The sequence below is a fragment of the Ascaphus truei genome, chromosome 18, assembly GCF_040206685.1.
Source record: "Ascaphus truei isolate aAscTru1 chromosome 18, aAscTru1.hap1, whole genome shotgun sequence".
Taxonomy (NCBI): domain Eukaryota; kingdom Metazoa; phylum Chordata; class Amphibia; order Anura; family Ascaphidae; genus Ascaphus; species Ascaphus truei.
Window position 1 is genome coordinate 16,665,752 of NC_134500.1, and position 27,378 is coordinate 16,693,129.

The 27,378-nt window shown below is 39.1% G+C and overlaps 1 protein-coding gene across 3 annotated transcripts in view; it reads right to left on the reverse strand.

Annotated features, from left to right (window-relative positions):
- Positions 1 to 1,403: 1,403 nt before the first annotated feature.
- The window catches only part of ONECUT1 (one cut homeobox 1), a 44,075-nt gene continuing 18,100 nt past the window's right edge, over positions 1,404 to 27,378 (reverse strand). For 2 of the 3 annotated variants that reach the window (XM_075575715.1, XM_075575716.1), the window contains 2 exons: positions 18,923 to 19,027; positions 1,404 to 10,386 (listed from right to left, as the gene is read on the reverse strand). In XM_075575715.1, coding sequence (XP_075431830.1) covers positions 10,094 to 10,386; positions 18,923 to 19,027 — 398 coding nt within the window. In that variant the 3' untranslated portion in view covers positions 1,404 to 10,093. The remainder of the gene's footprint in view (positions 10,387 to 18,922; positions 19,028 to 27,378) is intronic. The other variant, XM_075575717.1, reaches the window with a different exon arrangement.

The window sequence follows — 27,378 nt, forward strand, 5'->3', positions numbered from 1 at the left end:
TACAATGAATTAAAATAATGCATCCGAAAACTTTAGCTGCGGAAGGTATCTCTCCAAAAACATGTAGCATGAAAACGTGACAACAATGCAATTAATAAGTAGGTTACATGCAATTGGATCACAAGTAGTTGATCAGAAGGAAGTTGATCAGCAGCATTCTAATATAAAAGGGGATGGGTGTGTGTGTGTGTTTCTATGTTTTAACTGTTTTGTTGCCAGTTGGGCCAGCATTGTATTACTCTGTTGCTGAAGCGGGGTGCTGGGGGTTGAGGGAATTGCATCCTCAATGAACATATTATGCATCAGCTAGTGATTTGGGGAGTATCAGGAGGAGGAGGGCATGAGATGTATCAAATTGTGCCTCTGTGCATCATTGTATATATATTTTCCACCACCAAATCTGAGATGGTGTAGACCTCAAAAGAAATATTACTACATGACAGATTTCCATGTGGGATTCCAGTGGCTACTGAATGTGACTACTTTTAATTTCTATATCCAAACTTACCTTGCCCACATTTTAACAAAAGAAATGAGATTTTGTTTGAGAAGACATCTTTTCTTTGGAAGGACAACGGTGAATTGCTTTATCTAGCAGCTCAGTAGCAAGTTCTAGTTGCATTGGTCTGGAGATGTGTAGATATCCTGTAGGTTGTAATAACTTTTAATGAACCAACATAAGAGTTCTTCATGGAGGAAGAAGTAGTGTACAGAGCGTTGGAGACCTCATGGGCCTCTTGTCCATGGGTAGACTTGAAGAAAGGACACGTGAGGTTTTTTGATAGCTCTGCACACTATACTTGAAGAGACCTGTGTGTAGTATATAGACAATGAGACCAGAGCTATATGACAAGGCTCTATACACTGTGCTTTCAATTGTGAAAGAGATTGAGAAGGAGTGAGTAAAGACACTGACACTGTAAACCACGATACCGAGTTTGAATCAGGGGGACCTGGTTCAATTCCCAGTGTCAGCTCCTTGTGACCTTGGGCAAGCCACTTTATCTCCCTGTGCCTCAGGCACCAAAACATAGATTGTAAGCTCATCTGGGCAGGGGTTGGGTCTGTAATTATTCCTATGGGCTGCATACCGTGAGCTATACTGTAATTGTAAAGCACTGAGTCCCATTGGGAGAAATTTCCCATATGAAATAAAGCTATTATTATTATGCAGAACTGTCAGGTTGGAAAAACAGAAGGTTCTTCAAACTACCACATTAAGCAGTACTAATCCATCCCGAAATGATTACCAATTTCATTTGAAAAGGAATTTTGACCAATCTGCATAATGGAAACTGTGAAATATTTTAATCATTCCACTGTTTGGGGAGAAAACAACCCCCCCACACACATTCAATAAGACAATATGCATTTAAAAGATACAAAACAAGACAAGAAATGTCTTAAATTTAAAGTGCTGGAAAATCCAACATTTTATTTACTACATTTTTGTGACTACATAAACGCTGAACAATTTAACACTGAAAAGCATGATGACATCATCACTCTTTTTTTTTTGTTTTTTTGCCTAGAAAACACAGCAGATGATATTGCACGGCGTAAAGTGAGAACAGACTGGGAAAGAAAGTCATAAGGAAAAAAAGAAAGGAAATTTGAATGCAGTACAGGAAATACTGATAAACAAACCAGGATTTATGCCTATGGCAGTACACTTAAAGCTACACACAAGAAGTACATAAGAAGCTCTGGACTAAGAGAGAAAGAGAAATAGTATTAACAAGGGCATAGGAGTAGGGACAATCACCATTTATCCTAACAATGCATATGCAAACAAATAAACTATTACTGTTTTCATTTGAGTTGGAAAATAATAGGAATAAGATGTGAAGTTGTATTTTGTTTGTATCAAAAACCCTGGTAACCCTTTGGATGCCAGAGTGGCGTTGGTGACCCCCGTCTGGCGCTCTAAGAGTTAGGCTTCCCTCTCCAAGCATGAACTCCTCCTAACCTTTGGAAGATTTTTATTCTGTCTCTTTGCGGCTCTTCTCAGGATGATTGTCTTAGGCGTCCTTCCTAAAACTAGCAAGCTAACTTGAACGTGGAAACAGACTTTCAGAAATCGGGAAGCAATAATGGTTGATCATCAGGATGAGATGGGCAGGAATTACTCTATACCAGTGTTTCCCAACTCCAGTCCTCCGGGAACCCCATCAGGTCAGGTCTTAAGGATATCCCTGCTCCAGCACAGGTGTGTCAATCAGCGGCTCAGTCATTTTGACTGAGCCAACTGTGCATCCCTGCTCCAGCACATGTGGGTCAGGGATATCCTTCAGACCTGACCTGTTGGGGTTCCCTGGGGACTGGAGTTGGGAAACACTGCTCTACACATCACTGCAGGGTGTATGACCATGATGGCTTGTTCTGTGCAGTAAGGCTAATGAAATAGGCAACAGGGCCATTACAGTGAGTATTAGTCGCTCAATGAAATCCCACATTGCCCATAATGGGGTATTTCCTTCGCCCTTTTTCTGCGAGGCGGCTTTGGAATGCATGGCATAGCAATACACTCTAGTCCTCCTTGGCACAGAAGGGGTTATAAAAACCATGTCATATTTTTGCCCCATTGCACCACGGCTCATGAGCCTTTTTCATAACGGTTCGGGGAGAGTATCAACGACACGGTTTTCAATTCTCTTCTCCAACCATTCGGTGGTCTGTAGTTCAGCTTTTCCTGATAGCAAAAACAAGGACTACAAATCCCAGAATCCTTAGGGTAAAATTGGTCCAAATTTGCCTTTTGTTATCGCATTGAGCCACTTGGACCACAACTTTGATCAATGATCCTCAAAGTTACACATCCAATAACATTTGGCTTTGGTTCAAACTGGGGGATACAACATGCAATAGAATAAAAACATACAGATGGAAGTAAATGTGATAGTTAGTTATCTTTGTGCAGTTCTCAAGGTATTTTCTCAGTGCTTATTCACATCTGTGTTAAACTGTTTTCTTAGTTGGTTTGTGTCAAAACTAGGGATCAATTTCCTTCTTGTCAAAATAACTTGTTATCATCTGACTCTTCACAGCACCTGCACTATCCACTGTTAACTGGTGAACTACGAAATGTATCAAATCAGTGTATTTCATTAAATCATCCATTTGACTCAAAATCTCGTGTGTTTCCTGCACAAAACAGACGTCAACATTTGATGCATGGAAAGATATGTTGATGCACAGAACGCAATTAATTTGTATGGAATATATAGAGACATCAACATTGCTGATTCAATCGCTGTTCTGTAAATCAAGATTGTTTGTAGAAGTTCCTTTTTTTTGTAGCTCTGAGTTGGTTACAGCTAGTTCAGTTTGTTGAGTGCATGCTGTAATTTTTCAATTAATGTGTGCCATGATTTGCCAGTCACACCATTTATTTGAATGTGTCTTTTTATCTAGTTAGTTGAAATTGAAATGGAGCAAAGTTACATGAACAAAGATGCCTCAACGCACATCCAAAAGTACAAATTATTTCGTTTATTATATGGTTTTTTTTCTGTGTTCCTTTTTCTTATCATAAGTATGGGTCAGTTAGTTCCGGGGTGCTCTACGCCAGTCTTCAACACACCCCCCACCCTTCCCTCAACAGGTCAGGTTTTCAGGATATCCCAGCCTCCGCACAGGTGGCTCAATCAGTCCCTGCTTCAGCACAGGTGGCTCAATCAGAGGCTCAGTCGAAGACTGAGCCTCTGATTGAGCCACCTGTGTTGAAGCTGGGATATCATGAGAACCTGACCTGTTGGGGGAGGCTTGAGGACTGGTGTTGACCCCCCTTGATTTAGTTCAATCCTTTGGCCCTGAATGACCCACACTTAGAAGAAAAAGCACAGAAAAAACATATAGCAATGAACTAACTAATGTGTCATATTGGATGTGCATTTGGGATTCTTTGTTTAGTGCTGTATATTTGAGGGCATTTTCCTAGTAGCTCTTCAGTTGGCAAATGGATATATACCTATATAATAATGGGGGGCTGTGTTATAAGCTTTGCTAAGATGGTGTATGTCTAATTGCAAAGTTAAGTGAAGCACAATGAGAAAAGCAAAGAAAAAACATCTTGAGATTTTCTTTAGAAGCACAAATTCCGGGAGATCCATGGGGGTCATTTGTAAATGTCTCTCGGTGGCAAAACCTTCTGCATAAAAAGATTAAGCAAAGACAATAAATAGCATTGAAAGTAATGGGAGTTTTTCATCTGATAAGTCTTATTAGCTGTTTCCACCCGTTTTGCAGCTGAGGGACTTTGATGAATTGACCCTCAGTATTTATTAGTGGATACAATAAAATTAATTTAGCTACTTGCACTTAGTGTCAATTCTAAGTGCATGTTGCACTTCCAGTGTCCGTTCTTGATTGTAGATGTTGGATGATAGATCCAGATTAAAAACAGCATCAGTATTTGTCAATTCAGATTTTTTTGGGGTCAATCTGATGCTGTTTCCTCCCCATGTAATGCTAGAATTTTTTTCAATTTATGACTCCCAATATTTCTCTGATTGAAATGGAACATTTGAGTTTTTATCCCTCCACTTCTGGATAGGCCTGTATAGCATTACTCCGCAATGTATTTCAGATCACCCTAGCCCGGAATAGCAAAAGTGCCCAAATACACTGACGCAACCTGTTCTCGTTACCTGACCAAGTCATTGTCCCTTCAAATTGATCATTAAGGGCCTTGTTCTATATTGTTCAAAGTGGTCATTCGGTCCGTGTGTTCAGCTGCCCATCCCAGAACCTGCCCCAACGGCCACTTTGAACTATACCTTAAATGGGTCTTGTATGTGTCACAAGAATCAACAATAAATGAATGCTCCTTATTATATCAAATAGTTGGTGGTACATACATTAAAAGCTGTATTGCAATTTTCCAGTAATCATGGCAGAACAAAAGACATGACGTACAAATGTAACCACTTATCTTAATTGTTTTAAGAAAGTGGTATTTTTTTTGTTGTTGTCTGTCTCCAATATACCCAACGCTTGTAATATTTGGCAGTCCAGCTGCCCTTTGGGACTTTTTGGGGTATATACGGCAGCCATATTTTTTGGTCCAGTCAAATACTTGTGTCCAAACACCTCTGTAGACCACTGGTTCAATTTAAGACGACCATTTATTCATAAAGGAGAGCGAATTTCCAAATACAAGTTAGCTTGTCTTCAACGTTTTAACGCCCTCTTGTTTCTATACCCGTGCGTACGGCAAATTATACATATTTATATTTACATAAACAAAATCAATTCAAAAGAAAAGTTTCATACAAATGCCAGTGCTTGATTAACATTTTTACAACGTCAGAATATTCTTTGGATGTGCAGGTCATACCTGCAAAGTAACCCCTAAGAAATAAATTAACAAAATGAAAAACAAGAGATGTACATAAATACAAAATGACTATTTTTTTTTTTGGTTTGATAACAATACCTGGGGTTCACACACTTAGCATGTCCAAGGTACTGTATAGGAATCTGGCAGTGTTTAAAACACACATAGAAATGCCTGCTAAGATTATTCTGTATACACCCTGCAGTCAGTCAAGAGAAGCTAATCTCTCCTTCATTGCATCTTAGCAGTGGAACATAAAGATTGTAACACTTTGTTTGTTTCAAATCTACTATATACAGTTTTTTTTTTTACTACAGTCATAAATTAAGCAGTGATTAAATAAGACGGCAAAAATCAAAGAAAGTAAAATTCACAGCACATATAGAGGGAACATAAATGTTTCATTACATCAGAAAATGTTTTTTTTTTTTTAGTATTACCCTGTGAAAAGAACATTGAATATCAAACACAAAGTGTCATTGTTTTAAAACAAAAAGCAAAGCCATTGTATCTGCATTGCATTCAACTTTGCAACCTGTCCTGACCCAACCCCTTTTTATCTTGCAGGGGAGGGGGTTGGGGGGTTGGGGGGTTGGGGGGTTGGGGGGGGGGGGTCTTAATTCAGAGCAACAGAGCAATTCTGCCCAAATAATATTTAAAAAAAAAAACCCTACAAAATAAATAAGAATTATAAAGCTTTTGAATGAAAGTTAACAGTTATCAAACTAGTAAGGTCTGTCTTATCACGTAGACTCTCTATACAGCATAAACCCTAAAGATTTCTTATACTATGAGGTATTTGGAGGAATTGGTAAGAGAACTGCACGGCCTACATCCAGGCAATAGGTACTCAGAGCGAGATGACAGGGTGCAGAGAGAGCATGCTGCCAAGGCCGGGACAGACTACAACTTTGGTTCATCAGCTAGAAGAGTGGAAAAAAAATCCCTTTGGTATCAAAGAAAGGTTCATTGCATGGTTGCACTGCAAAAGCACCACGGTGAAGAATTATTCCTTTATTATTATTATTATTATTATTTAATTAGTGGCCTTTCTAAGAGGCTGAGGTATTCAAAGAGTATAAGGTGAGATAGAAGAGGTCAACGGCGGTTTAACACTTTGGTTCAAGCAAGGCACTCGTCCTATGAGTTTACAAAGTTTGCAACATATTTGCCTAAAGCTTTGTTTATTCCTAGTATTATTCATGGTTTTTCTGTGCACTATTCTAGGTTTGGACAGAAGGCATCAGATGACCATGGGCTGGCAGATGATCATGGCCTGGTTTTGTAGCCCTAGTCCAGGCCACATTAGGAGTGAGCCTCGCTCGGTGGGAAATCAGTCTTACTCACTCCTGGTCTCAATGGTCTCAAAGACTTCAACAGATTATCGAACAGTTGAAGGTTTCCTTTTCCATGTCCCATTTTGGTCAAGATCTCTCAAATCGTACTAGTTGTGGCCCTTACATTTTGACAGCTATGCCCCGACACAATAGATTTACTTGGGGTTCCATCACCAAGGAGAATTGATGAGCCAGGCCATGATCATGAGGAGCCATCTGGTCTCTCTGCTTTTGACCCCTTCAGTCTCAGGGGGGCTTGCAGCATATTGGAAAGAGGCGAGCACCTCTGACCCTGAAGGGGTTAATTGTAATTACTTTGAGAAAGAAAACGGTTACACATAGTGAAGGTTAGGGGTCGTGGGTCAGGAGTCAGGGTAAGGTCGCCGAGTGCCTTTGGCAGACGAAGGCCGTGCAAGAAAAAGAAAAAATCTTTGGTAATCTTTGGTATCATCAATGTGATTAAAATCACGAATGGAAATCGAGTGAGGTAGCGTCTTTGGTTCACACTATAAATAGTAGATCTTTACACATTTCTTTTTTTTTTTTTTTTCTTTACACGTGGAAGCAGCTATTTCTTAACTTTGCTTCTTCTGTCTTAGCATTAGGAAATAGTTACTGTACCAAATGTATTGTAAAGCTAACCACACCGCAATAAACCAGAAGGCCAGAACAAAGAACTCAGACTGGCCTCTCCGATAGGATTTGAATGCACCATAAACACTGGTCAGACAAAACAGCAGAAGTGCGTTCTCTTTGTTTGCTAAATGCATAGTTTTGTTCCTTCAGTCGTGTGTAGAAAAGATGGACCCTACTGTGTTCCTGCCTTTCCAGCTCAATTGAGTGGATGTGTCCTAGGACTCTTTGGTATAGCAAGGGCTGCAGTATAGGAGAGGGCCATTATATTGTTAGTTTAAAAAAAGTGTATACCCTCCCGAGCTGTATAAAGAATGAGTCAGTTGTGATATTTTGATATGATAAAATATTTGTTTGAAGAACCAGCTAACCACTCCTTTTATTTGTTTCCTCCTGATTTGGCTATTTTTATGGCGTTTAAAACAGTATAAATGAAACATGGACAGATCTATGTTAGAATTGACAGTGAAATGATCAATTCTGTAATACATCGGGTATAAATAATGGATGAATTAAAAACAATCGACAGGGAGAGGCCCTGTGGTCTAAGCACTTACATGGCATGAAGGATGCAGAGTTATTTTGCTTTATGAAAGGAAGGGTTATTTTTAAAGAAGTGGGTGCGTGTTCTTTATGAGTATAGGAGGCTCCCAATTCTGTATGAATCAGTTATCCCATTGTGCATTGCTTTATGGATGCCTGAATGTAGGTGTGTCTTGAGACTTGATGCCCACCCAATATAATTGCTCTTTGGATAGGATTCTTTGGTTTCAGCAACTATTTTAGGTGGTTTGCATCTCAAAACATTCTAAATAACACTGTGTACTTTGAACGTTAATAGAAAATAGAAAAGCGTTTTTTTTCTCAGACTGCAAAAAAATATTAAACAGGGTGATTTTTTTTTTAATTTTTCCTGCTAAAATATACTATGTTCTCATAATGTGCAATATATTTTATCTTTGGGATATTGTTCCATTGTAAATGTATCCTTTTAAAAACATAACTAATAAGCAATGTATAAACGTGCTTAGCCCAAGTGTGAAGTGATCAGGTTTCTTACGCAGAAACAACTGGAAAAAGAAAATGTTATCCAAGAATGATATGGATTTAAAGATAAATAGTACTGTTCAAATGTCGTAAACCTATTGGTGACAGAATAAAATATTTAAATTTGACAGTGTGTCAAAAAATGATATACCATACGGCGTAGGTTATTTGACTAATGTTACAAAGTTGTAGTTAATGTTGTGTTAACATGGACATGAGAATACCATTGCATATTTGCTTACTTTGAAAGTTAAAAGAGGACATATCATATCAGGTAAGGGAAGAGATCCAAAAGTTACTTTTACTTGAAATGATTGTTTTCTTAGAGCTGGGCTATTACTATGATAATAATTGTAGTTGTGGTGTATAATGCTGTATTACAGACATGGCTTGCTCAGACTTATCTTGCAATCATGTATGTAGCTGTTCAGCATCCATCAGAGCCCGTCAAAGAGGGGCATAAAACATGGGAGTAATGCTATATATTCCACAGCGGCTGTTTGAGCTGTTTTTGACCCAAAATCTACATTGACTAGAATGGGGATTTTTCGGCCGAAAAAGGCCAGAACAGCCACTTTGCTCAATATATAATAAGACCCACAGCATTTTGGGCTAATATTGTTTAAAGGCTTAAGAGTGAGCTAAACTTTTATAAGGTGTCTCGATTTTTATATAAAAAAAAGATACAGGTCATTGTTTCCCCAAAATATTATGTGTTTACACATTTGGGTATCCTCACTCATGAATGGGAAATGTGTAAAACAAAAAGAAAACCTATATGGGATTTGGGATATGTAATGGAAATTGTACAATACAACTGTAAAGTGGTAAGTGGGCAATTATATCACACAAACTAGAGATTTGTTCTCAGAAATAGATTGTAACGTTCAAATAACGGTGTTGTCACAAATCCCTATAATTATTATGATTACTTACAAATAACAGTCCTACTTACACTGTATGTTTTTTTTCAGTAAGAAATTAGAATAGTTTATACCTACACTTCTTCATACAACGTTATGTAAAAATATCACTGGAATATTAAAATCATTGCAATAAAACACCTGCACTACAATACTAAATGTGTTCTTTGGTATATTTCTTTCATGGGAGAAATTGTGTTTCTGTTTTCTGAACAATCCTTAACAAACAAAGAGAATGCACATGTCTAGGTGCCCTTCACCAGTTTGAACTCAATTTCGATGTCTTGGAACTACTAGGTTCAAACAGCACAAGTTCAGTTACACACCGTTCCAATAAACTCAGACGACTTGTTGGTCAAACTGTATCGCATCCTGTAGACAAGTTATGACCACGTTCCTTACCACTGGTTTGTATACAATACGGATACACCATACACCTTCATGGCAAGTGTGTGGCGATGAAGACCCATATCAGAAAATGTCCATTCAATGACAAGAGATCACTATGCTCCAAACCACCAGACGGCAAAGTACGGTGAGGATGACGATGGGTGAAGGTGTAAGGCCAGTGGGATTTGTTACATTGTTATCTTTTTTTTTTTTTTTTGCAAGTCGTTCTCCTGAAAATGTCTTAAGAAGAAAAGTATTCATACAGGAGAAATGAGTCTTTGGTTTCTTTGGACTTATAAATAATTTTGGTTTCAAATAGTTCTAAAGTATAAACCTGCTATTTTGAGGTCCTGGTCTTTGTATTAAAGCTTTTCCACCGAGGGTTTTAGTTTTTTTTTTTTGTTGTTTTTATTTATTTTTTTCCTTCATGCTTTGGTACAAGTGCTTGATGAAGATGATGTGTTGCCGGAGCTGGAGCAGCTTTCATCCTGCCACTTATCCAGGCTTCTCCTTCGAGCATTCATGAAGAAGTTGCTGACTGTGCTCAACTCCAGGCCCAGCTGCTGGGAAATGGTTATTTGTAACTCTTTGGATGGACGCTTATTTTCTTTGAATATTGCATGGAGAGTCCTGCGTTGGACGTCTGTGAAGACCAACCTTGGCTTTTTTGGTGTGTTTCCCCTGTCTTTGCCATGTTCTTGTTCTTTTCGTTTGCATGCTAAAAAATATAAAATAATAGAGAATGATCGTGTATGTTAGGAATAGCACCAAATTGTAACCCACCATGTAGCCAGGGCTGGCCAACGCCTGTCCTCAGGGGCCACCAACAAGTCAGATTATAAGGATATACCTACTTCAGCATGGATGGCTCAATCTGTGGCTCAGTCGAAGACTGACCTTTTGGTGGCCCTTGAGGACTTGCGTTGGCCACATCTGGTGTAGGACATACAATAACACATAACAACATGACAAGTAAAGACATTTTCTCTACACCCAAAGGCTGTAGTCTGATTCTCGGTGCACTGCATAAACTGAGTTAGCATTGAATTCCCTTAATGCAAATAATCAAGGAGTATATGCATTGCCTTTTTGCCATTATGAACTGGTGTGAGACATGTAACCATGATAGGGCCACACTTGTACTAAAATACGAACAAAAAAATAGATATATTGTAGCACTCAACTGGTTCAATGTGATAAGATTAGGATTAAACTAATCTACAATGTGAGATTCCACCCATAACAAAAGTGGATACATGATAGTCATCTCCAGAGGAATACAGTAGTACAAAACTGCTTACAACATCTTCATGAAAAGACTTAAGAAAAGCTGATTTATTGCTGAAGGTGACAGAAACAATCAACGTTTCAGGTCTGAACTGGACCTTTCATCAGGTACAAGTAACATGCAGACGCACATTTAAATAAGCGCATATTTTGACACCAAAAATCAGATCCCCCCGGAAGTACAATGAAAACATCCTAACCTTAATAAAATACTTCCTTCCGATATCAGTTGAACACATAATTCAAACACTAAACAACCGCTGTGTTTTAAGTAATAATAATAATATTATAAAAGAGTACGACTAACCTGTACTTGTGTTAATTGAGCATCCAGTGCTATACGGAAGCTGGAAGTGTCAGCTGTGAAACGCACGGCGGAACGCAAGCTGAGGCCAATCAGAAGATGTCACCTGGTGCAGAGCACAGAATGACCTCCACATCGGTGGAACGCAGCGGTAGGGAGGCGTGATGCCCAAGCTGTCACTGCCTAACACCACCAGGTCACACAGAGGGAGATCAGCCCATGCAGCAGGGGACATCACCGGCCCAACACCCGCTGGAATATAATACAATATAATGTGAAGTGAAAAGGGTCATACTATGATTAAAGTGCCAATGTGCACAAATAATAATAATTTAAAAAAAATTAAGCGAGCGCAAACATAAAATTCGCAAGGCACTTAAACAAACTGGGGAGCTTCCATAGACTTCCCTGTTGCCACGTGACATCCTCTGATTGGCCTCAGCTTGCGTTCCCCCGTGCGTTTCGGGGATGACACTTCCAGCTTCTATATAGAACTGGAGGCTCAATTCACACAAGTACAGGTTAGTCGTATTCTTTTATAGTATTATTATTAGTGCTTAAAACAAAGCGGTTGTTTAGTATTTGAATTATGTGTCCGACTTTGATAAAGCAAAGCATTTTTTTGTATTTTATTAAGGTTACGATGTTTCCATTGTACTTCCAGGGGATCCGATTTGGGCGCCAATATTGGCCTATTTAAATGTGCGTCTGCATATTACTTGTACCTGATGAAAGTCCAGTTAGGACCTGAGACGTTGCTTGTTTCTGTGACCTTCAGCAAGATATCATCTAAAGTCTTTCCGTGAAAATGTTGTAAGTAGGGTTTGTACCACTCTTCTGGAGATTACTGTCATGTATCCACTTGTGCTAGACTTGTGTGTTGGCTGCAGAAATGGTCATTTTCCTTCAAGGCTTTCCTTCTTTCCTCGTTTTTTAGATTCCACCCATGAAATGGAGTAAGAAGTAAGTGATCTCTAATAGCCATTAAGTTGTAAATACGTACGATACAGTACATGCTAAATATCTCAGATTGTGTGACAGATAATGAGTCACTTAACAAAACCTTGGTATCCATGGTTAGGTGGATATCGGTATTTAAATATAGAGCCACAATGCAAATAATTTTTGGTGGCACGGTAACTTAGAAAACGTGTTAACCTCACACCTAGAGAAAACGGGAGTATTTTCAGCCCTTGATACTTTGTATTGGGCCTGTTGGATACGGAGGTTTTTAGGACAAGAAGATTTTGGGTAAATCTTAGGTTCATATGATATATGTCCAATCTATCAACGATTTTTAGTTTGCTCCCAAGCTCAGGTCCTTTCAAATACTGCAGTAGAAAACAACACAGAACTATTTATCACAAAAGAAATCAAATACACAGAATAAATATGTATAGTAAGAGTAATAATGATGGTAATCATCATCTGTATCCTGTGACTGGCTGCATGTTTCTGTACATTCGTGCAGGGATATTTCCAGTAATATTACTTAACAACCACCATTAGAATTAAAGGAGCAATCCAAACAATATCCTACATGTGTGTGTTTTTAAAATAATAACTCAGTTCTGTAGTATTAGATAATACTTACTGCCTTTTTTATTTTAAAATTCAACTCTTAATGTAATTTTTAAATAGTTTTAATATACTGAGCATCCTTTGATTTCTATAGCAGGGTTTAGCCACCTCCCCAGCAGTGCAAGATCTTTGTAACACTTTCCTATTTGTGATAATTTGTTGCCAATGTTCCTAGCTAAGTTAGATAATGTTAACTTAGTAATATAACAATACATTGTAGCTGCTGAGGTACACTGACTGAAGTATTGATTTGAAACAGAAAGGCAGCTATTTAGTGAACCCTGGGAAGCAGGATTTTGCTGATCGATCACAGGACAACGAATCAATCGGCAGCTTAGGTAATTAGCTTTCAATAAAGGTAATTAAAGGCTGCATATATTAAAACAAACAAAATATATATATTTTTTAAACAGCTTGGATTGTCTCTTGGTGTGGTAATATTATGCTATGCTTGAACACCTTCCTATTGCATTTGGGAGTGCCTGATACACACCATATATTGTCCCTAACATGTTACAGAAGATTTAGATTAGAATTCAGAAGCAAATTGATCGTTGATGGCTTCAAGTAATGTTCCACTCTAGTGGTGGGCACTATTTTGTCTTTTGTTTAAATAAGATGGTTACTGGCAGTAATACATTAATAAGCACATGGCGACCAATCTCTGATGTGATAACAAGGCGCTTCATGCATTGTGTTCTGGTAGCCATTGGGTGAGACATTCATCTACTATCAGAGATAAGGCCTCTGACTATATTAACCTAGCGCAGGAGTGACCAACTGTAATCCTCAAGGGCCATCAACAGGTCAGGTTGTCAGGATATCCCTGCTTCAGCACAGGTGGCTCAATCAGTCCCAGCTTCAGCACACATGGCTCAATAAGGCCGAGCTTCAGCACACTTCCCAGCTTCAGCACAGGTGGCACAATCAGTGGCTCAGTCTTTGACTGAGCCACTGATTGAGCCACCTGTGCTGAAGCAGAGATATCCTGACAACCTAAACAGGAGGTCTGGAGTTGACCATCCTGACCTATAACATTAAGAAGTAAACTACTCCCAATATTTTATGATTGGAAAACCTGTATGGCTGGAAACTTATCTTCAAGAAAAATCAATACAACTTCAATCAATATACCAAACCAGTCATTCTTACACCCTTACAATTCATTTGTATTTCAGCTAAATTACCATGCAATTCCAGGGATTATCACCACACTACCAGTGATAGGAAGGGCCCTCATTGCATTTTGTATCTGTTTGAGCATGTTTGTCCTTATTTGTATTTGGATGTAACTCTGTTTATGTAATGATCAGATCTCTGTCCACCCATTGTACCGCGCTTCAGAAATGTTGGCACTTGACACATACATGGTAATAATAATGGTACAGTAATAGGAAACCAAATTGAAGGAGGGCTGAGTCCTTTATCTCAGAAGGACAAAGTTCAGACGTTTGTAAAATTCCTATCTAGAACTGTACACTGGATTAAATTATTTTTTATTGTACTGCCAACCTACACAGTGCACAGTGTATTTATTGGTATGTATGATTTGCATATAATTTTTTTTTATTATTATTTTTATTTATTATCAGGGAAGCCTACTGATGGTTTTAAAACTATGGCCTAGATTCACAAAAGGGTGCTAAACTGTATCACCTATACTCCCAATGATAGTTAGACCTACATCCAGTGTTATCTGCACTGTCTTGCTGGTAAAGGAGCGCCCCCTTGTGTTCTAAAGTAAGTAACTGCATTGGAGTGCCAAGCTCTGAACTTTACTTATGGCTTGGCCAGCAGTTGGGTGTGTATAGAACGTACAGTGTATATATAGTATATACAGTGTATGGTGCTGTCTGTTTCCTTTCCTATTTATTTTTCTTCCAACTTTCAGCTCACACATTACACAACTCTAAAACCAACCGGCTCACCTAAAGCTATAATGGGAGTCAGAACAATAAAACCTTTCAGTATCACCATCCATTCATGCTGGTAATAAGGACTTAAAGAGACTTGCCTCTGTTTCCTTTGTTTGTCTTACATGATTATCATATGTACACTATGCTAACAGTGGAGTTTTTTTGTCGCCTTTTTCACCCACCATAACTTAAAATGTGTATGGTAAACCTGCCAGCCTTGAAAATTGCAAAGCCAGTACAACCACCCTCACACTGATGAGACCCACAAGGCCAAAACAGCTGTCTGTGAGTGGTTTGACTGACTTTCCATATAATCCCATGCTGTGCTTAAAAGCTGTGTGAACAGCAGAGCATTTGCTATAAGGGTTCCAACTGGATTTCAGGCAAAAGATGACATATTGTGTGCTTATGTGCATCTCATTTCCCAGAATCCCTTGCTGCAGTAGAAGCACTGTATGCTAGCTGATAAGGGTGAAAGGCGGGGTTGCAGACCTGTCTAAGACATGTGAATGTGTTCACAAGTGATATTCTTTATTGGCTATATATATATATATATATATATATATATATATATATATATATATATATATATATATATATATATATATATATAAAATCATATTCTGATCATTTGCATGGAAATAGACTTCGTATTTATTTTACATTGTGGAATTCTTATTTATCTACAGTGTCCCGGTATCCCTGGCTGCAGTGGAGTATGTTAAGATATAATGGGGAAAAGCAGGGTTGCAGGCCTGCATGAGACATGTGAATGTGTTCACTAGTGATGTGTTTATGTGCTGTGCACTAGTGGGTTTTTGTCACTTTTTTACCCACCATAACTTATATAATGTGTGGGTCGAAACCTATCCCAGCTTCATATTGCAAAGCCAGTGTAACCAGCCTCACACTGGTGAGACCCAAAAGGTCAAAACAGCTGTCTGTGAGTAGGGTTTACTGGCTGTGCTGAAAAGCTGTGTAATGCAGCAGGCATAAGCTTATAAGGGCCCCATGTTAAAATGGGTAAGAAGCAAAAAGGTGACACACTGAGCGCCTATTTGCATGTCGTTACCCAGAATCCCTGGCTGCAGTGGAAGCATTGTATGCTAAGAGATAATGGGGAAAGGCAGGGTTGCAGACCTGTCTGAGACATGTGAATGTGCTCACAAGGGATATTTTTATTTGCACTGGAGGGTTTCTGTCACTTTCTTTCACCCACGATAACTTATTTAGCAGTAATCGTTGCCTCCAGTTTACTGATTTTTTTTTTCTTGGCAGGTGAAAATGAGTATTAATTTGGCATAAATTGGTTTCTAGCTCTATAAAATGATAAGGGTCTTTTACTTGATCTGAAACTGCATGTAACAATTTAGTTAAGGACGTGAAGAATTGTTCTCTGTGTCCAGCATAAGTAATTAGAATGTAATCACTGTTACTGTATCTTAATTACTTTACGTGAATTAAAAGGACTTCTAATTGCAACAAATGAATTACCTTAATGAACGATTTTGTGACTTCATCAATATATTAATTACGTTAGACATTCCTATTGCTCAGTCTCAATAGGTTTGGACAATGAGCCATTAGGGTTGCGCTGTTGCATTGCTCCTGCACTGTGATACATGGTGCAGAACTTTAGCAATGCCTTCATATTTTAATTATAAGGGTCTCTCTCCCCTCTCCCCCCTCCCCCTTCTCTCTCCCATCTCTCTCCTCTCTCATGTTACATAAACCTGTTTTATCAACAACATATATTAATTTTATTACTTTTTAAATTACCTTTATTAAGATTATTAGCATAGTGATAATAATACTGATATATATATATATATATATATATATATATATATATATATATATAAAATCATATTCAATTTTTACCTGGGTGAGGGCCTACCCAAGGATATATATATATAGGCCCTCACCCAGTTAAAATTGAATATGATTATATATATATATATATATATATATATATATATATATATATATATATATATATATATATAATATGTATTATTATATATGTATATCTTTGTGTGTGTATATATATATATATATATATATACAGTATACACACACACAAACATATACGTATATACATATAGATACATGCATAAATACATATGCCCACCAGCTATTGAAAAGATGCATGTGAATTTGTTTGAATAATTTCACCCAGTTCACTGCCTATACATGTGTATGTAACATATAGATGTCATATAAAGTATAATTAAATTATACTTTATATAATATATATGTGACATATTCTAATAGAAATACATAAAGGAGTATTATTAAATAAGAAGTATAGTTAAAGGCACGTATTAGCTAAATAAATATATATTATTTTAAATTATACAGCATGTTCCATATAGATTTGGACAGAAAGGGATATATTACAGCTTATTTTTTCTTTACGATTATTTTGTACATGCTTTAGTCATTGATGAATTAAGCTTAATTCCATGGCAGTTATATGACCTTTTGGGTCCGTAAGTGATATGCCATTTAGTTAAACAATAAGAAAATTATTCCTAGATGTTGGAACTTCCCAGACCACAAACACATCCTCTTCAAATAGCCAACCACAGGTACAAAGGTAACACAATATACATAATAAAATAACTCTCCCCATACAGTATATGTCTGTCTCAACTTCTATATTATAATTCCTCGTTGTCCTACAAAATAGACATGAAATAGGGTATGTGGAGACCTACAGCCATATAAGTGTGTTTCTGAATATGTGTTTGGAATGCTAATGATGACAGATAATGTTACTGTCCATTTGGAACATCGACACAGGGAGTGGTCAACTCCAGTCCTCGAAGGGCCACCAACAGTTCAGGTTTTTCAGCATATTCCTGCTTCAACACACGTGGCTCAATCAGTGGCTCAGTCTTCGACTGAGCCACAGATTAAGCCACCTGTGCTGACACAGGGATATCCTGGAAACCTGATCTGCTGGTAGCCCTTGAGGACTGAAGTTGACCACCCCTGATCTACACACAATACACATTTATAGCCAAGAAAGCATGCTAATGTTGCTCCTTCAATATGCTGCATAGGTGTGCAATTAAATCACTGAAGTATTATATGACTCATGAGTCACAGTATGTTTTTCTTTTGTTATGTACTGCAAGTGTTGAGCTGAGTGGTAATCTCTGCAGAAGGTTATATGACACAATTAAGATCTTTAGTGCAGTTTTCCATAAACAAGATCTGGGGTATGGAGACATTGAAATATGCATGTGTATGAACTATTATTTATCTAATATGCCCATTGACCATGTAACACATTTTGTGTGAGTTGACATTTCGGTTGAATAGACAAGCAATTACATATCTAATTTCAACAGATATTAGCACAAAGTCAACATTTCCAAATAAAACACAATATCCAGAAACTAAATAGCATATAACAGTCAGCCAATGTCTGATGAATGTTCCCATGCAACAATTGCCAACAGATAATATAGAACATTGTTTCATCAAAATAATTATTCCGACTGTTAATCATTTTAATCTAGTTTCTAGTACAGTGTGATAAAAACATATTGCATACTACAAACAAGCATCTAAATACAAATGATATATATTTCTAATACATTTACAATGAATTAATTAATACGGTCTATAGGATGTCAGTATTTTTGTCATTTATGTTACAATAATGCCTTTTTTATCTACTGCAGGTCCTTAGGACAAACATATATGTTAATGGATATATATATATAAATATATATATATATATATATATATTATTCTGCACTATCGCAACTGGACTAACACGTCTATTTTCTGCTTTATATATATATATATATATATATATATATATATATGTGTATATATATGTGTATATATATATATATATATATATATATATATATATATATATATATACACACACACATTTTTTCTTTATGTATCTGAACTTAACTGATTTGCTTGTTCCAACGTAATATCGAAAACACTAACTTTGCTACAATTGCTTCTAGGAACTATAATGGGTATTGACGTAAACATTTTAATACTACCCACTCATAACACATGGCCTGCTTTTTCTCTCTCTCTAGTCACCACAAACATATTAGTAGGTACTTTATTGGCTGTATGATTAAAACAGTTTCTCTGGAATATTGCCTGAAGAAATGCAGTATACTCACACATGTGATTAGATTGGGAACTTTGCGGTGGGTATCCGATTTTAACCAGGGTGTCTGCAGGCAACTGTCCAGAGTGCTGAAATACCGGATCTGCTGGTACCAAGGCTAGTTTAGCAAAGACATTAAATAATTTAAACAATGGTAGACTCCACCTCATTTACACATGTCAGGTAATTACTGTTGCAAATAATTATTATTAACAATACATCGCATGTATCTAAGGAAGTCAATGAAACAATATTTCAAAAGGCATGCATTTTCATTCAGTGATTAATGTGGAACCAACCCCCAGACAAGAATAAAGGAAGTGAAAGAAGATTGAAATAATTAGTGATGAGGTTTATTTCAGGATGATTATTATCATCCCATGAAAAAAAAAAATCAACAAGAAAGAATAATTGTACTGGAACAGTTCACAATGCATGGGAAGGAGATAAATATGTAACTATTTTGTTCTGCCTTAGCCACAAGGTCTCTGAAATGCAGGAAGAAAAACATTATGCTTGCCATAAATATAAGGTGAATGTACAGAACATATTCCATGCCAATGGAAAACACAGCTTTGAAATATAGTTGGCAGTCAATTTTACTTGATATATAAATGGTGATTAAAATTTATTTAGAAAATGATTTAAAACACATGCCTCAAAATGTACATGTGCATTAAGTTCACTTCAATGAATTATTCCCCAATGTCACATACAACAAACCAATGTTCAGCAAAACATTAGTAGTTTATTGCTCTTATTCTACGTGCAAAATATAATATTTAAACGTCAACCTTTTTCTCCAGAATATTAGACAGCAGTCAACGTGAAAAAAGGGTGTTATATTAAGTTTTACTCCAGTTTTTCACCAGGGCAAAAATCACTAGCTTTGCACAATTTACACAATAAATAAAAATGCACATGAATCAGCATTTTGCATTAGGGGTAAACTGGTGCTAAACTTGGTTAAACCATTATGCTCATTATGTTCATTACTTTAGCCCTGTGATTGATATTAATGATTAGAAACTTGTGTTCTGTGTTGACACACACACACACACACACACACACACACACACACACACACACACACACACACACACACACACACACACACACACACACACACACACACACACACACACACACACACACTTAATTCATGGCTGAAACAAATACAGATACAATAAGCAATTCTTCCTAATACTATTTGCACTTTTATTTGTGAAAGACCAATAAGATAATCAACTTGGTCACTTGAGTATATTACAGATTGTTGAAGGCAAGAATAAAAACATAGGTTAGTATCAGTATTTTCAAATACTTCTACAAAGTATCACCCATGGCATTGTTTAAAAAGCTGTACTGTAAAAAAAAAAAAAGGACTTACTACTTACTACTACTAACTTACTACTGTCCTATGCTTGCACAATTGTGGTAACTATCTTATTAATTAGAAACATTGCCCCTCCTTCCCTGCAAATAGCACATCTCTAAGGGAACGTGGTTAGTATGAAATGCTATTTAAAAATATCTCATACTGCAGTATCTCATTTAGATAATCATTAACCCAAAGCAAATGTGGCTATGTATTAGTTGGGTATAAATCAATCAATCTACAAGGACACTGACAACAGCTCAGTCTGCAGGTGTAGGACTTTCTCAGCAATGGGATTTCTATCTCTTTCCTTATCATGCAGCACCGTTTTGCTGAGGCTGCTCTTCAGCCAGCTAAGGGAAACTAGAACAGTTACCTTTATCTGCCTTTAAACTTTAAAGAATCCTACAGATAGGCCTGCTAATGAGCCATAAAGACAATGGGATCCTTACATAAATGTACGATAATTAATTGCACTGGTAACCCCTAAGTAGTGATTGAGAAAGAACACAACAATTTAAAATACTTATTAACCTTCACAGTGCTAGAGATCTGGTGCCACCGGACCTCTGGCATTTTACGGTCACATGATCACTCCAGTAGTGATCACATGATGCCCACCGCCTCCTGGCTGATGGAAATGAAAATAACCTTTGGAGCCATTAGTCAATAGTGTCTCTGGCGCTCCAAGACCCGTAACATACCAGGCACGTCATAAGGGCAATCCCTCCTAGGACCCCAGTTAACTAATGCCACTGTTTAAGGGGTTACTGATAGGTGATTGATGCCTTTTTTTACCCAAATCTGCCACCTGTATGTGTATTTCAATACATTATTTTTACAATTCGTTTGTAAACACGGTGAGCTGAGACTTGGGAGGGGTATGATTTCCGCTGGCTGCTCCCTTTTATCTGATGTCACTCTGTGTGTTCACACAAGTGCTTGTACAGCCAGGGCCCACCTGTGTCCCCCTTCCACTTATCTGTATTGGCTCTCTGATAAGGACAGGGTGGGCTACGGATAAAGAAAACATTGGATTGACAAACACGTCCCCATTCACAGGCCCTGAAAAAAAAGCCAGCTTCATTTTCAAAAAATGAAGGCAGCTATGTCTTTGCTATTAGCATTGTTAGATTTGTTTAGGGAAGAAACTTTCAGTGTTTACAAAGTTTGATTTCTGACCGGCTATGTGAGATCTCACCTTTAGAGCTCACAATTGCTGTTGCTACTTGAAATTAAATTAAATGAAATTGCACTTGGGTTTAATGGGGTTAATCATGGGTGTAACGTATCAACATCTCTCTGCAAAAATTCTACATGTGATTTATTAAAGAAGGGAATCCCATTGTTTTCAGTGTAAATGTTTTTCCAAACATTGGTCCGGTTTGGCAGCCAGGAGCTATCCCGATAAAAATCTGGTGCAAAGATAACAACAAAAAGACGACGTGAAAACAATGAGATTTCTTTCATATATTTATGGTCTGTTAATGAACAATGTGATACCCGGCGCCCCCAAAAATGTTTGAACTTATTTGTAGCCAGCAAGACCTGCAACCATGAGTGAAAGACCTCTCTGGTAGAGGTGGGGGGAAGGGGAGCAAAAGGGCAATATTTATCTGTAGAGATGAGTGATTTTTTTTGGCAAATTTGGATCCGCAGCGGATCGGCCGGTTCCTTTGGTCCCCGAATACCCGCGGATCAATCTCAAAAAGGGCGAGTCGCATTTTGCGGATTATTAAATTATTATTGCCAACACCCTCCGCGGATTCCGCAATCCATTCTTAAGAATCCGCCAATGAATTGCTGAATTCGCAGATTGGATTCTACAAATCCATCAACGGATTGTATCCAATGGCGGTTTTTGATGAATCCGCGCGGATTAAAACCCGACCAAATCTGAAACAGATTTTGGGGGGTACAATGCGAGAAAATCCTGGAAACTGAGTTTCCATCTATTTATCAGTGCTGCAAAAGTGGGACAAAAACAGCACAAGATGTCAAATATATGAAAGAAAACACATTCCACAACTCACTGCTAAAATATCTTACCTTCAATGTAATAAGATACTAATGGTCCTACTCTTGTTGGAATTAGTGAGATAGTGTTAAAAGACAACTTAAGCAGGAGGTTCTTTGATACATTATATTGTAATACATAAAATTGTGGATCTCAGTCTTTCTAAACATATTTCTTACACCTGATGCTTCTGGAAGAAAAGTCACTTTTTAACTCTTTCATACATGGGCCCCATAGACATCATTTGCAAAGTTATGGAGTAAATTGTGTTTCTATAAAATAAATGTACCATTTACTGTAGGTTATTATAACAATGTAATTTTGATCAATTCATAGAACATATTCAAAATACATTAAGGTGACTATTCTGGCCCAAGCCCACTGTGGCAAGTGTTTAGGATCAGGTAGCTAAACTCATCTCCTTTAAATGCGGAGTCCTTCTATTTTCTGTATCTTATATTGGATGAGGGGGGGGGGGGTATACAGAAGGTATAACATAACTGGCAGGTAACATTTGTGGGAAGAAGGTAAAAGGCATTCTTTTCTGGGGGGACAGTGAAAGGTCTGACTACTCATTATTGCTGCTGGTTGTAAAAGATGCATGCTTTCCTGTCTATGCAGGAACAAGCCATGGGGTATACCAACTAGCAGGGGAGGATAGCCAAACCATCTCAGATGTGAGCAGAGGGGGGTTGGGATGGCAACAGGGTGGGAAGCCGCAAGGGAAAGCAACAATGTTGCAATTTACACTGATGAGTGCTGGCAGCCTCAGAACAGGGGAAACATGCACTCTGGTTCCAGGACAGTGGCTATCAATTAAGACTGACTAAACCATGCTAATCTTTAGCACACCTTTAGTCCCATTGTATAGGAGTTAAGATATGTTACTGCTTACCACGACTTTAGTGAAACTGGGGCAAAAACAGCACTTTATTTATCAAAGAAAATGAATACTATGGGAAGAGGGGCTCTGTTGGATTGATAGTTTGGCCCTGGTTTTGCAGTTTGGAAACTTTCATACATAAATCCCAAAATATTGCTTTGAAGAAGCGTGATTTGTCACCCCAACTCGCAGAATAAGCAGCTCTCCAATTACTTACTCTGACTGTCTGCATCTGCACTAAATGTAAGTAACTTGTTAATACCATTCCTTATATACAACATACACATACTCCTTGTAGAACACACACACATGTCCCTATTTAATAGGCTGTGAAGCCACTTCTCTGGGCTGGAGAACAATTCAGCTCTATTCAAATGAAAAGGACTAGAATCTTCGCCAGTGAAAATGATCAAACGGTTCTTCACTGGGCTATATAGCAAAAATATTACATAGCACAAAATAGCAACGTTTCAGTCCCACTGTTAGACCTTTGACATCTTGACCAAGGTCCGATAGTGGGACGGAAACGTTGATAATTTGTGTTATATAATATATTTGCTATATAGCTCAGTGGAGAACCGTTTGATCTTGTTCATCTTCGACATTAATCTCTTTGATTGGAGCGACGCGTACCTGTGGCAAGGTACCTGCTGTTATTGTGAGTGCTTCTTTTTCTGTTTCATTTTATATATATATGTATATATATATAAAACATAAATGATACTGTGTTGATCCCACAAAATCAGGAGACAGCAGTCAGTCTTGAAGCAGGTAAAAGTGTATTAGTAACAGGGCACACATTTCCAACGACATACCACATACACTTTTGACACTATAAGTGCAAAACATTTCTATTTGTAGAATGTACAATTTTGAAGCAAAAAATATAATATTTTTACACGTGGGGCATCTACTCAAGCTTTGGCTAATAGGGCTGTTATTCATTCATATAAATTAGGGTTGCCGTTGGTTAGGAAATTGCGATAGGGACTGTCCCTCTTCTCTTAGATTATCGTCCAAAATCCATATGCAAATTAATCACTAACGAGCGGTTATAATGCTTAAATAATTCCCAGTGATCACGGTGGCAAATCGGAAAACAAGAGCCTGCGTTATTTATTTGTCGGAACGCAGATTATTATCACTGATTTAACAAACTTCGGTGAATAGGATGTGTGGGGATTGCAGTACATAGGAATAGCAGTCTTACTGAAATAGAATCAGCCCACATGGGCCTGTGAAGAGGTCAGCTCTGTAATTAGCAGCTCTGCTTACATTTCAAGAGGCAGCCTGGGAGATGTCAAGACCTCAGTATGGCTTCAATGTAACCATCAATTCCCCCCCCACCCGTGTTTCAGCATATTTCCTGGGAAATTTTGAGTAGAGTATCCATGTACTTATATACCCCGAAAAATATCCATATGTACAGCATGTGGAGAGAGAACTGGGAAATAAGATAATTAGAATATGCAACTTTCCCCCTCCCTCTCTTACACCACCTCCCTCCTCTCACTCTCCGCCCCTCTGTTATCACTCCATTACCCCTCTCACTAAATGCCGCTCCCTCAATTCCCCCCTCCTCACACTCATTTCCCCCTCCACCCCTGGCCACACACACAATTCCCCCCAATACCCATACAACCCCACTCACATGTAATACTTACCCCCAACAATAATTAGCCCCCCCACAATACACACAGAACACCCCCTCCCAATACAAAACACTACACCCCAAAATAAAGACACCACTATCCCACTAAATACAGATACAAGTACCCAGATACAGACACTACTACCCCACCCAGATACAAACAACACTACAGCCTACAAACACCACTACACATAAACACCCAGATACAAACACCCCTACCCCCCCCCCCAGATACAAACACCCTACCCCCAGATACAAACACCACTACCCTCCAGATACAAACACCACTACAGCCCCCAGATATAAATCCCCCAAATACAAATACCACTACAGCCCCAGATAGAATTACCACTACTACCCAACCAAATACAATTACCATCCCCCCAAATACAATTACCACCCCCCCCCAAATACAGTTACCACCACCACTCATCCAAATACAATTACCACCACCCTCTTCCCCCCCCCCCCCCAAAAAAAATACAATTCCCACTTACTTCTGGATGTATATACCTCTGAAAATACTTATACAACATGGAGAGATACCTGTAAACACACCTGAGATCAGGGCTGCCAACAGGGGGAGAGAGCCGGGACAAGTTTCCTGGGCCCAGAGGTTGTGGGTGGCCATCCGGCTGGGACTGGATGTTGGGCCTGGCAAGAGGCCGGGCCTAACTTCTGCATTCAGCTTCTGGGCTTCTAGTTGCCTCTGTCGGGCACTGGATCCCGGCTCTCCCCAACTGCTGTCTGCCTCTTCCCACGCCGGGCCGCTCTCCTGCCGGTGCACTCAGAAAGCTGGACCTGACTTCCGGCTGCACCCAGCTTCTGGCGTGCACCGGCGGAAGAGAGAAGACAGCATGGGTAGAGGAAGGCAGGCAGGTAAAAAGCTGAACGCACAAATAGGGCCTGGCCATTTCCAGCGCCGGCTGGCCCAGCTCCTCACAGCCTCTCTCCGTGCTGTATAAGTATTTTCAGAGGTATATACGTCAATGGGGTCCACCACACACATACTCTCTCCTCCCCCCTTCCACTTTGGACTATATAGCATTTACCCCTAAATGGTTACATTGTCACACCCCCATTGACTGTTGGCCAATTCCCTAATCCAAGAGTTATATAAATCTCACGGGGTCAAGAATAACACCATCAGACTGATCAAAGCAAAATAATCCTACTGAATCCAGTTGACGTTTTGGAGATTTTTACATTGATAAATCTGGTGCTGTTTTTTTGGGCACAGCTTTGCAGCTGGGAGACGTCAATAAATAGACCCTTATAGCAACCGGTTCGAAGGTCCCAAGCAGCGATAGTGCTGATCGAGGCGCGTTGGTGCGACCACTGTCATTGACTTGAATGCTAGTTTTTCAGTAAGCTAACCCAGGGGGGCTCAACCCCAGTCCTCAAGCTCCCCCCAATTTGATCTTGTTCATCTTCGACATTAATACAATACAGGTCAGGTTTTCAGGATATCCCTGCTTCAGCAAAGGTGGCTCAATTAGTCCCTGCTTCAGCACAGGTGGCTCAATCCGTCCCAGCTTCAGCACATGTTTTCGACTGAGTCTCTGATTAAGCCACCTGGGCTGAAGCTGGGATATCCTGGAAAACTGACCCGTTGGGGGTTGGGGGGAGGGGGTGGCTTGAGGACTTGAGTTGAGCCCCCCCCCCCCCTGTGCTAACCCATACCAGTTATGATTGGCTCTCTTACCTCCTAATGAATAAGACTCTAAACCAGGGGTAGCCAACAGCAGTCCTCAAGAAGACTGAGCCACAGAAGTTGAGCCACCTGTGCTGAATCAGGGATATCCTGAAAACTTGGGGGTCTTGAGGACTTGAGTTGGCTACCCCTGCTCTTAACCTACATCTCGTTGAGGTTCGTTGTGCTTCCCACTCAGGTTTAAGCCAAAGAGTCATGTCCTCAGTGAGCTTGATGTTCGCTCTGCGAAGGGAAGGCAGGTTGCCATGGACACCGTCTCCGAGCTCTCAACACAGATATTGTCGTTTATTGAAGGGGTGCTCAACTCCAGTCCTCAAGCACCCTCAACAGGTCAGGTTTTCAGGATATCCCAGGTTCGGCACAGGTGGCATAATCAGAGGCTCAGTCAAAGACTGAGCCTCTAATTGAGCCACCCGTGCTGAAGCTGGGACTGATTGAGCCACCCGTGCTGAAGCTGAGACTGATTGAGCCACCCGTGCTGAAGCTGGGACTGATTGAGCCACCCGTGCTGAAGCTGGGACTGATTGAGCCACCCGTGCTGAAGCTGAGACTGATTGAGCCACCCGTGCTGAAGCTGAGACTGATTGAGCCACCCGTGCTGAAGCTGAGACTGATTGAGCCACCCGTGCTGAAGCTGGGACTGATTGAGCCACCTGTGCTGAAGCAGGGATATCCAGAAAATCCTGACCTGTTACGGGGGGGCTTGAGGACTGGAGCTGAGCCCCCTGGGTTTATTGCAATATCACAAGATGAATTAACATACCCATCAACCTTAACCTCATCAACTCTTTGTTTTGTGACATCAACTGCAATTTAAATCTGCGGC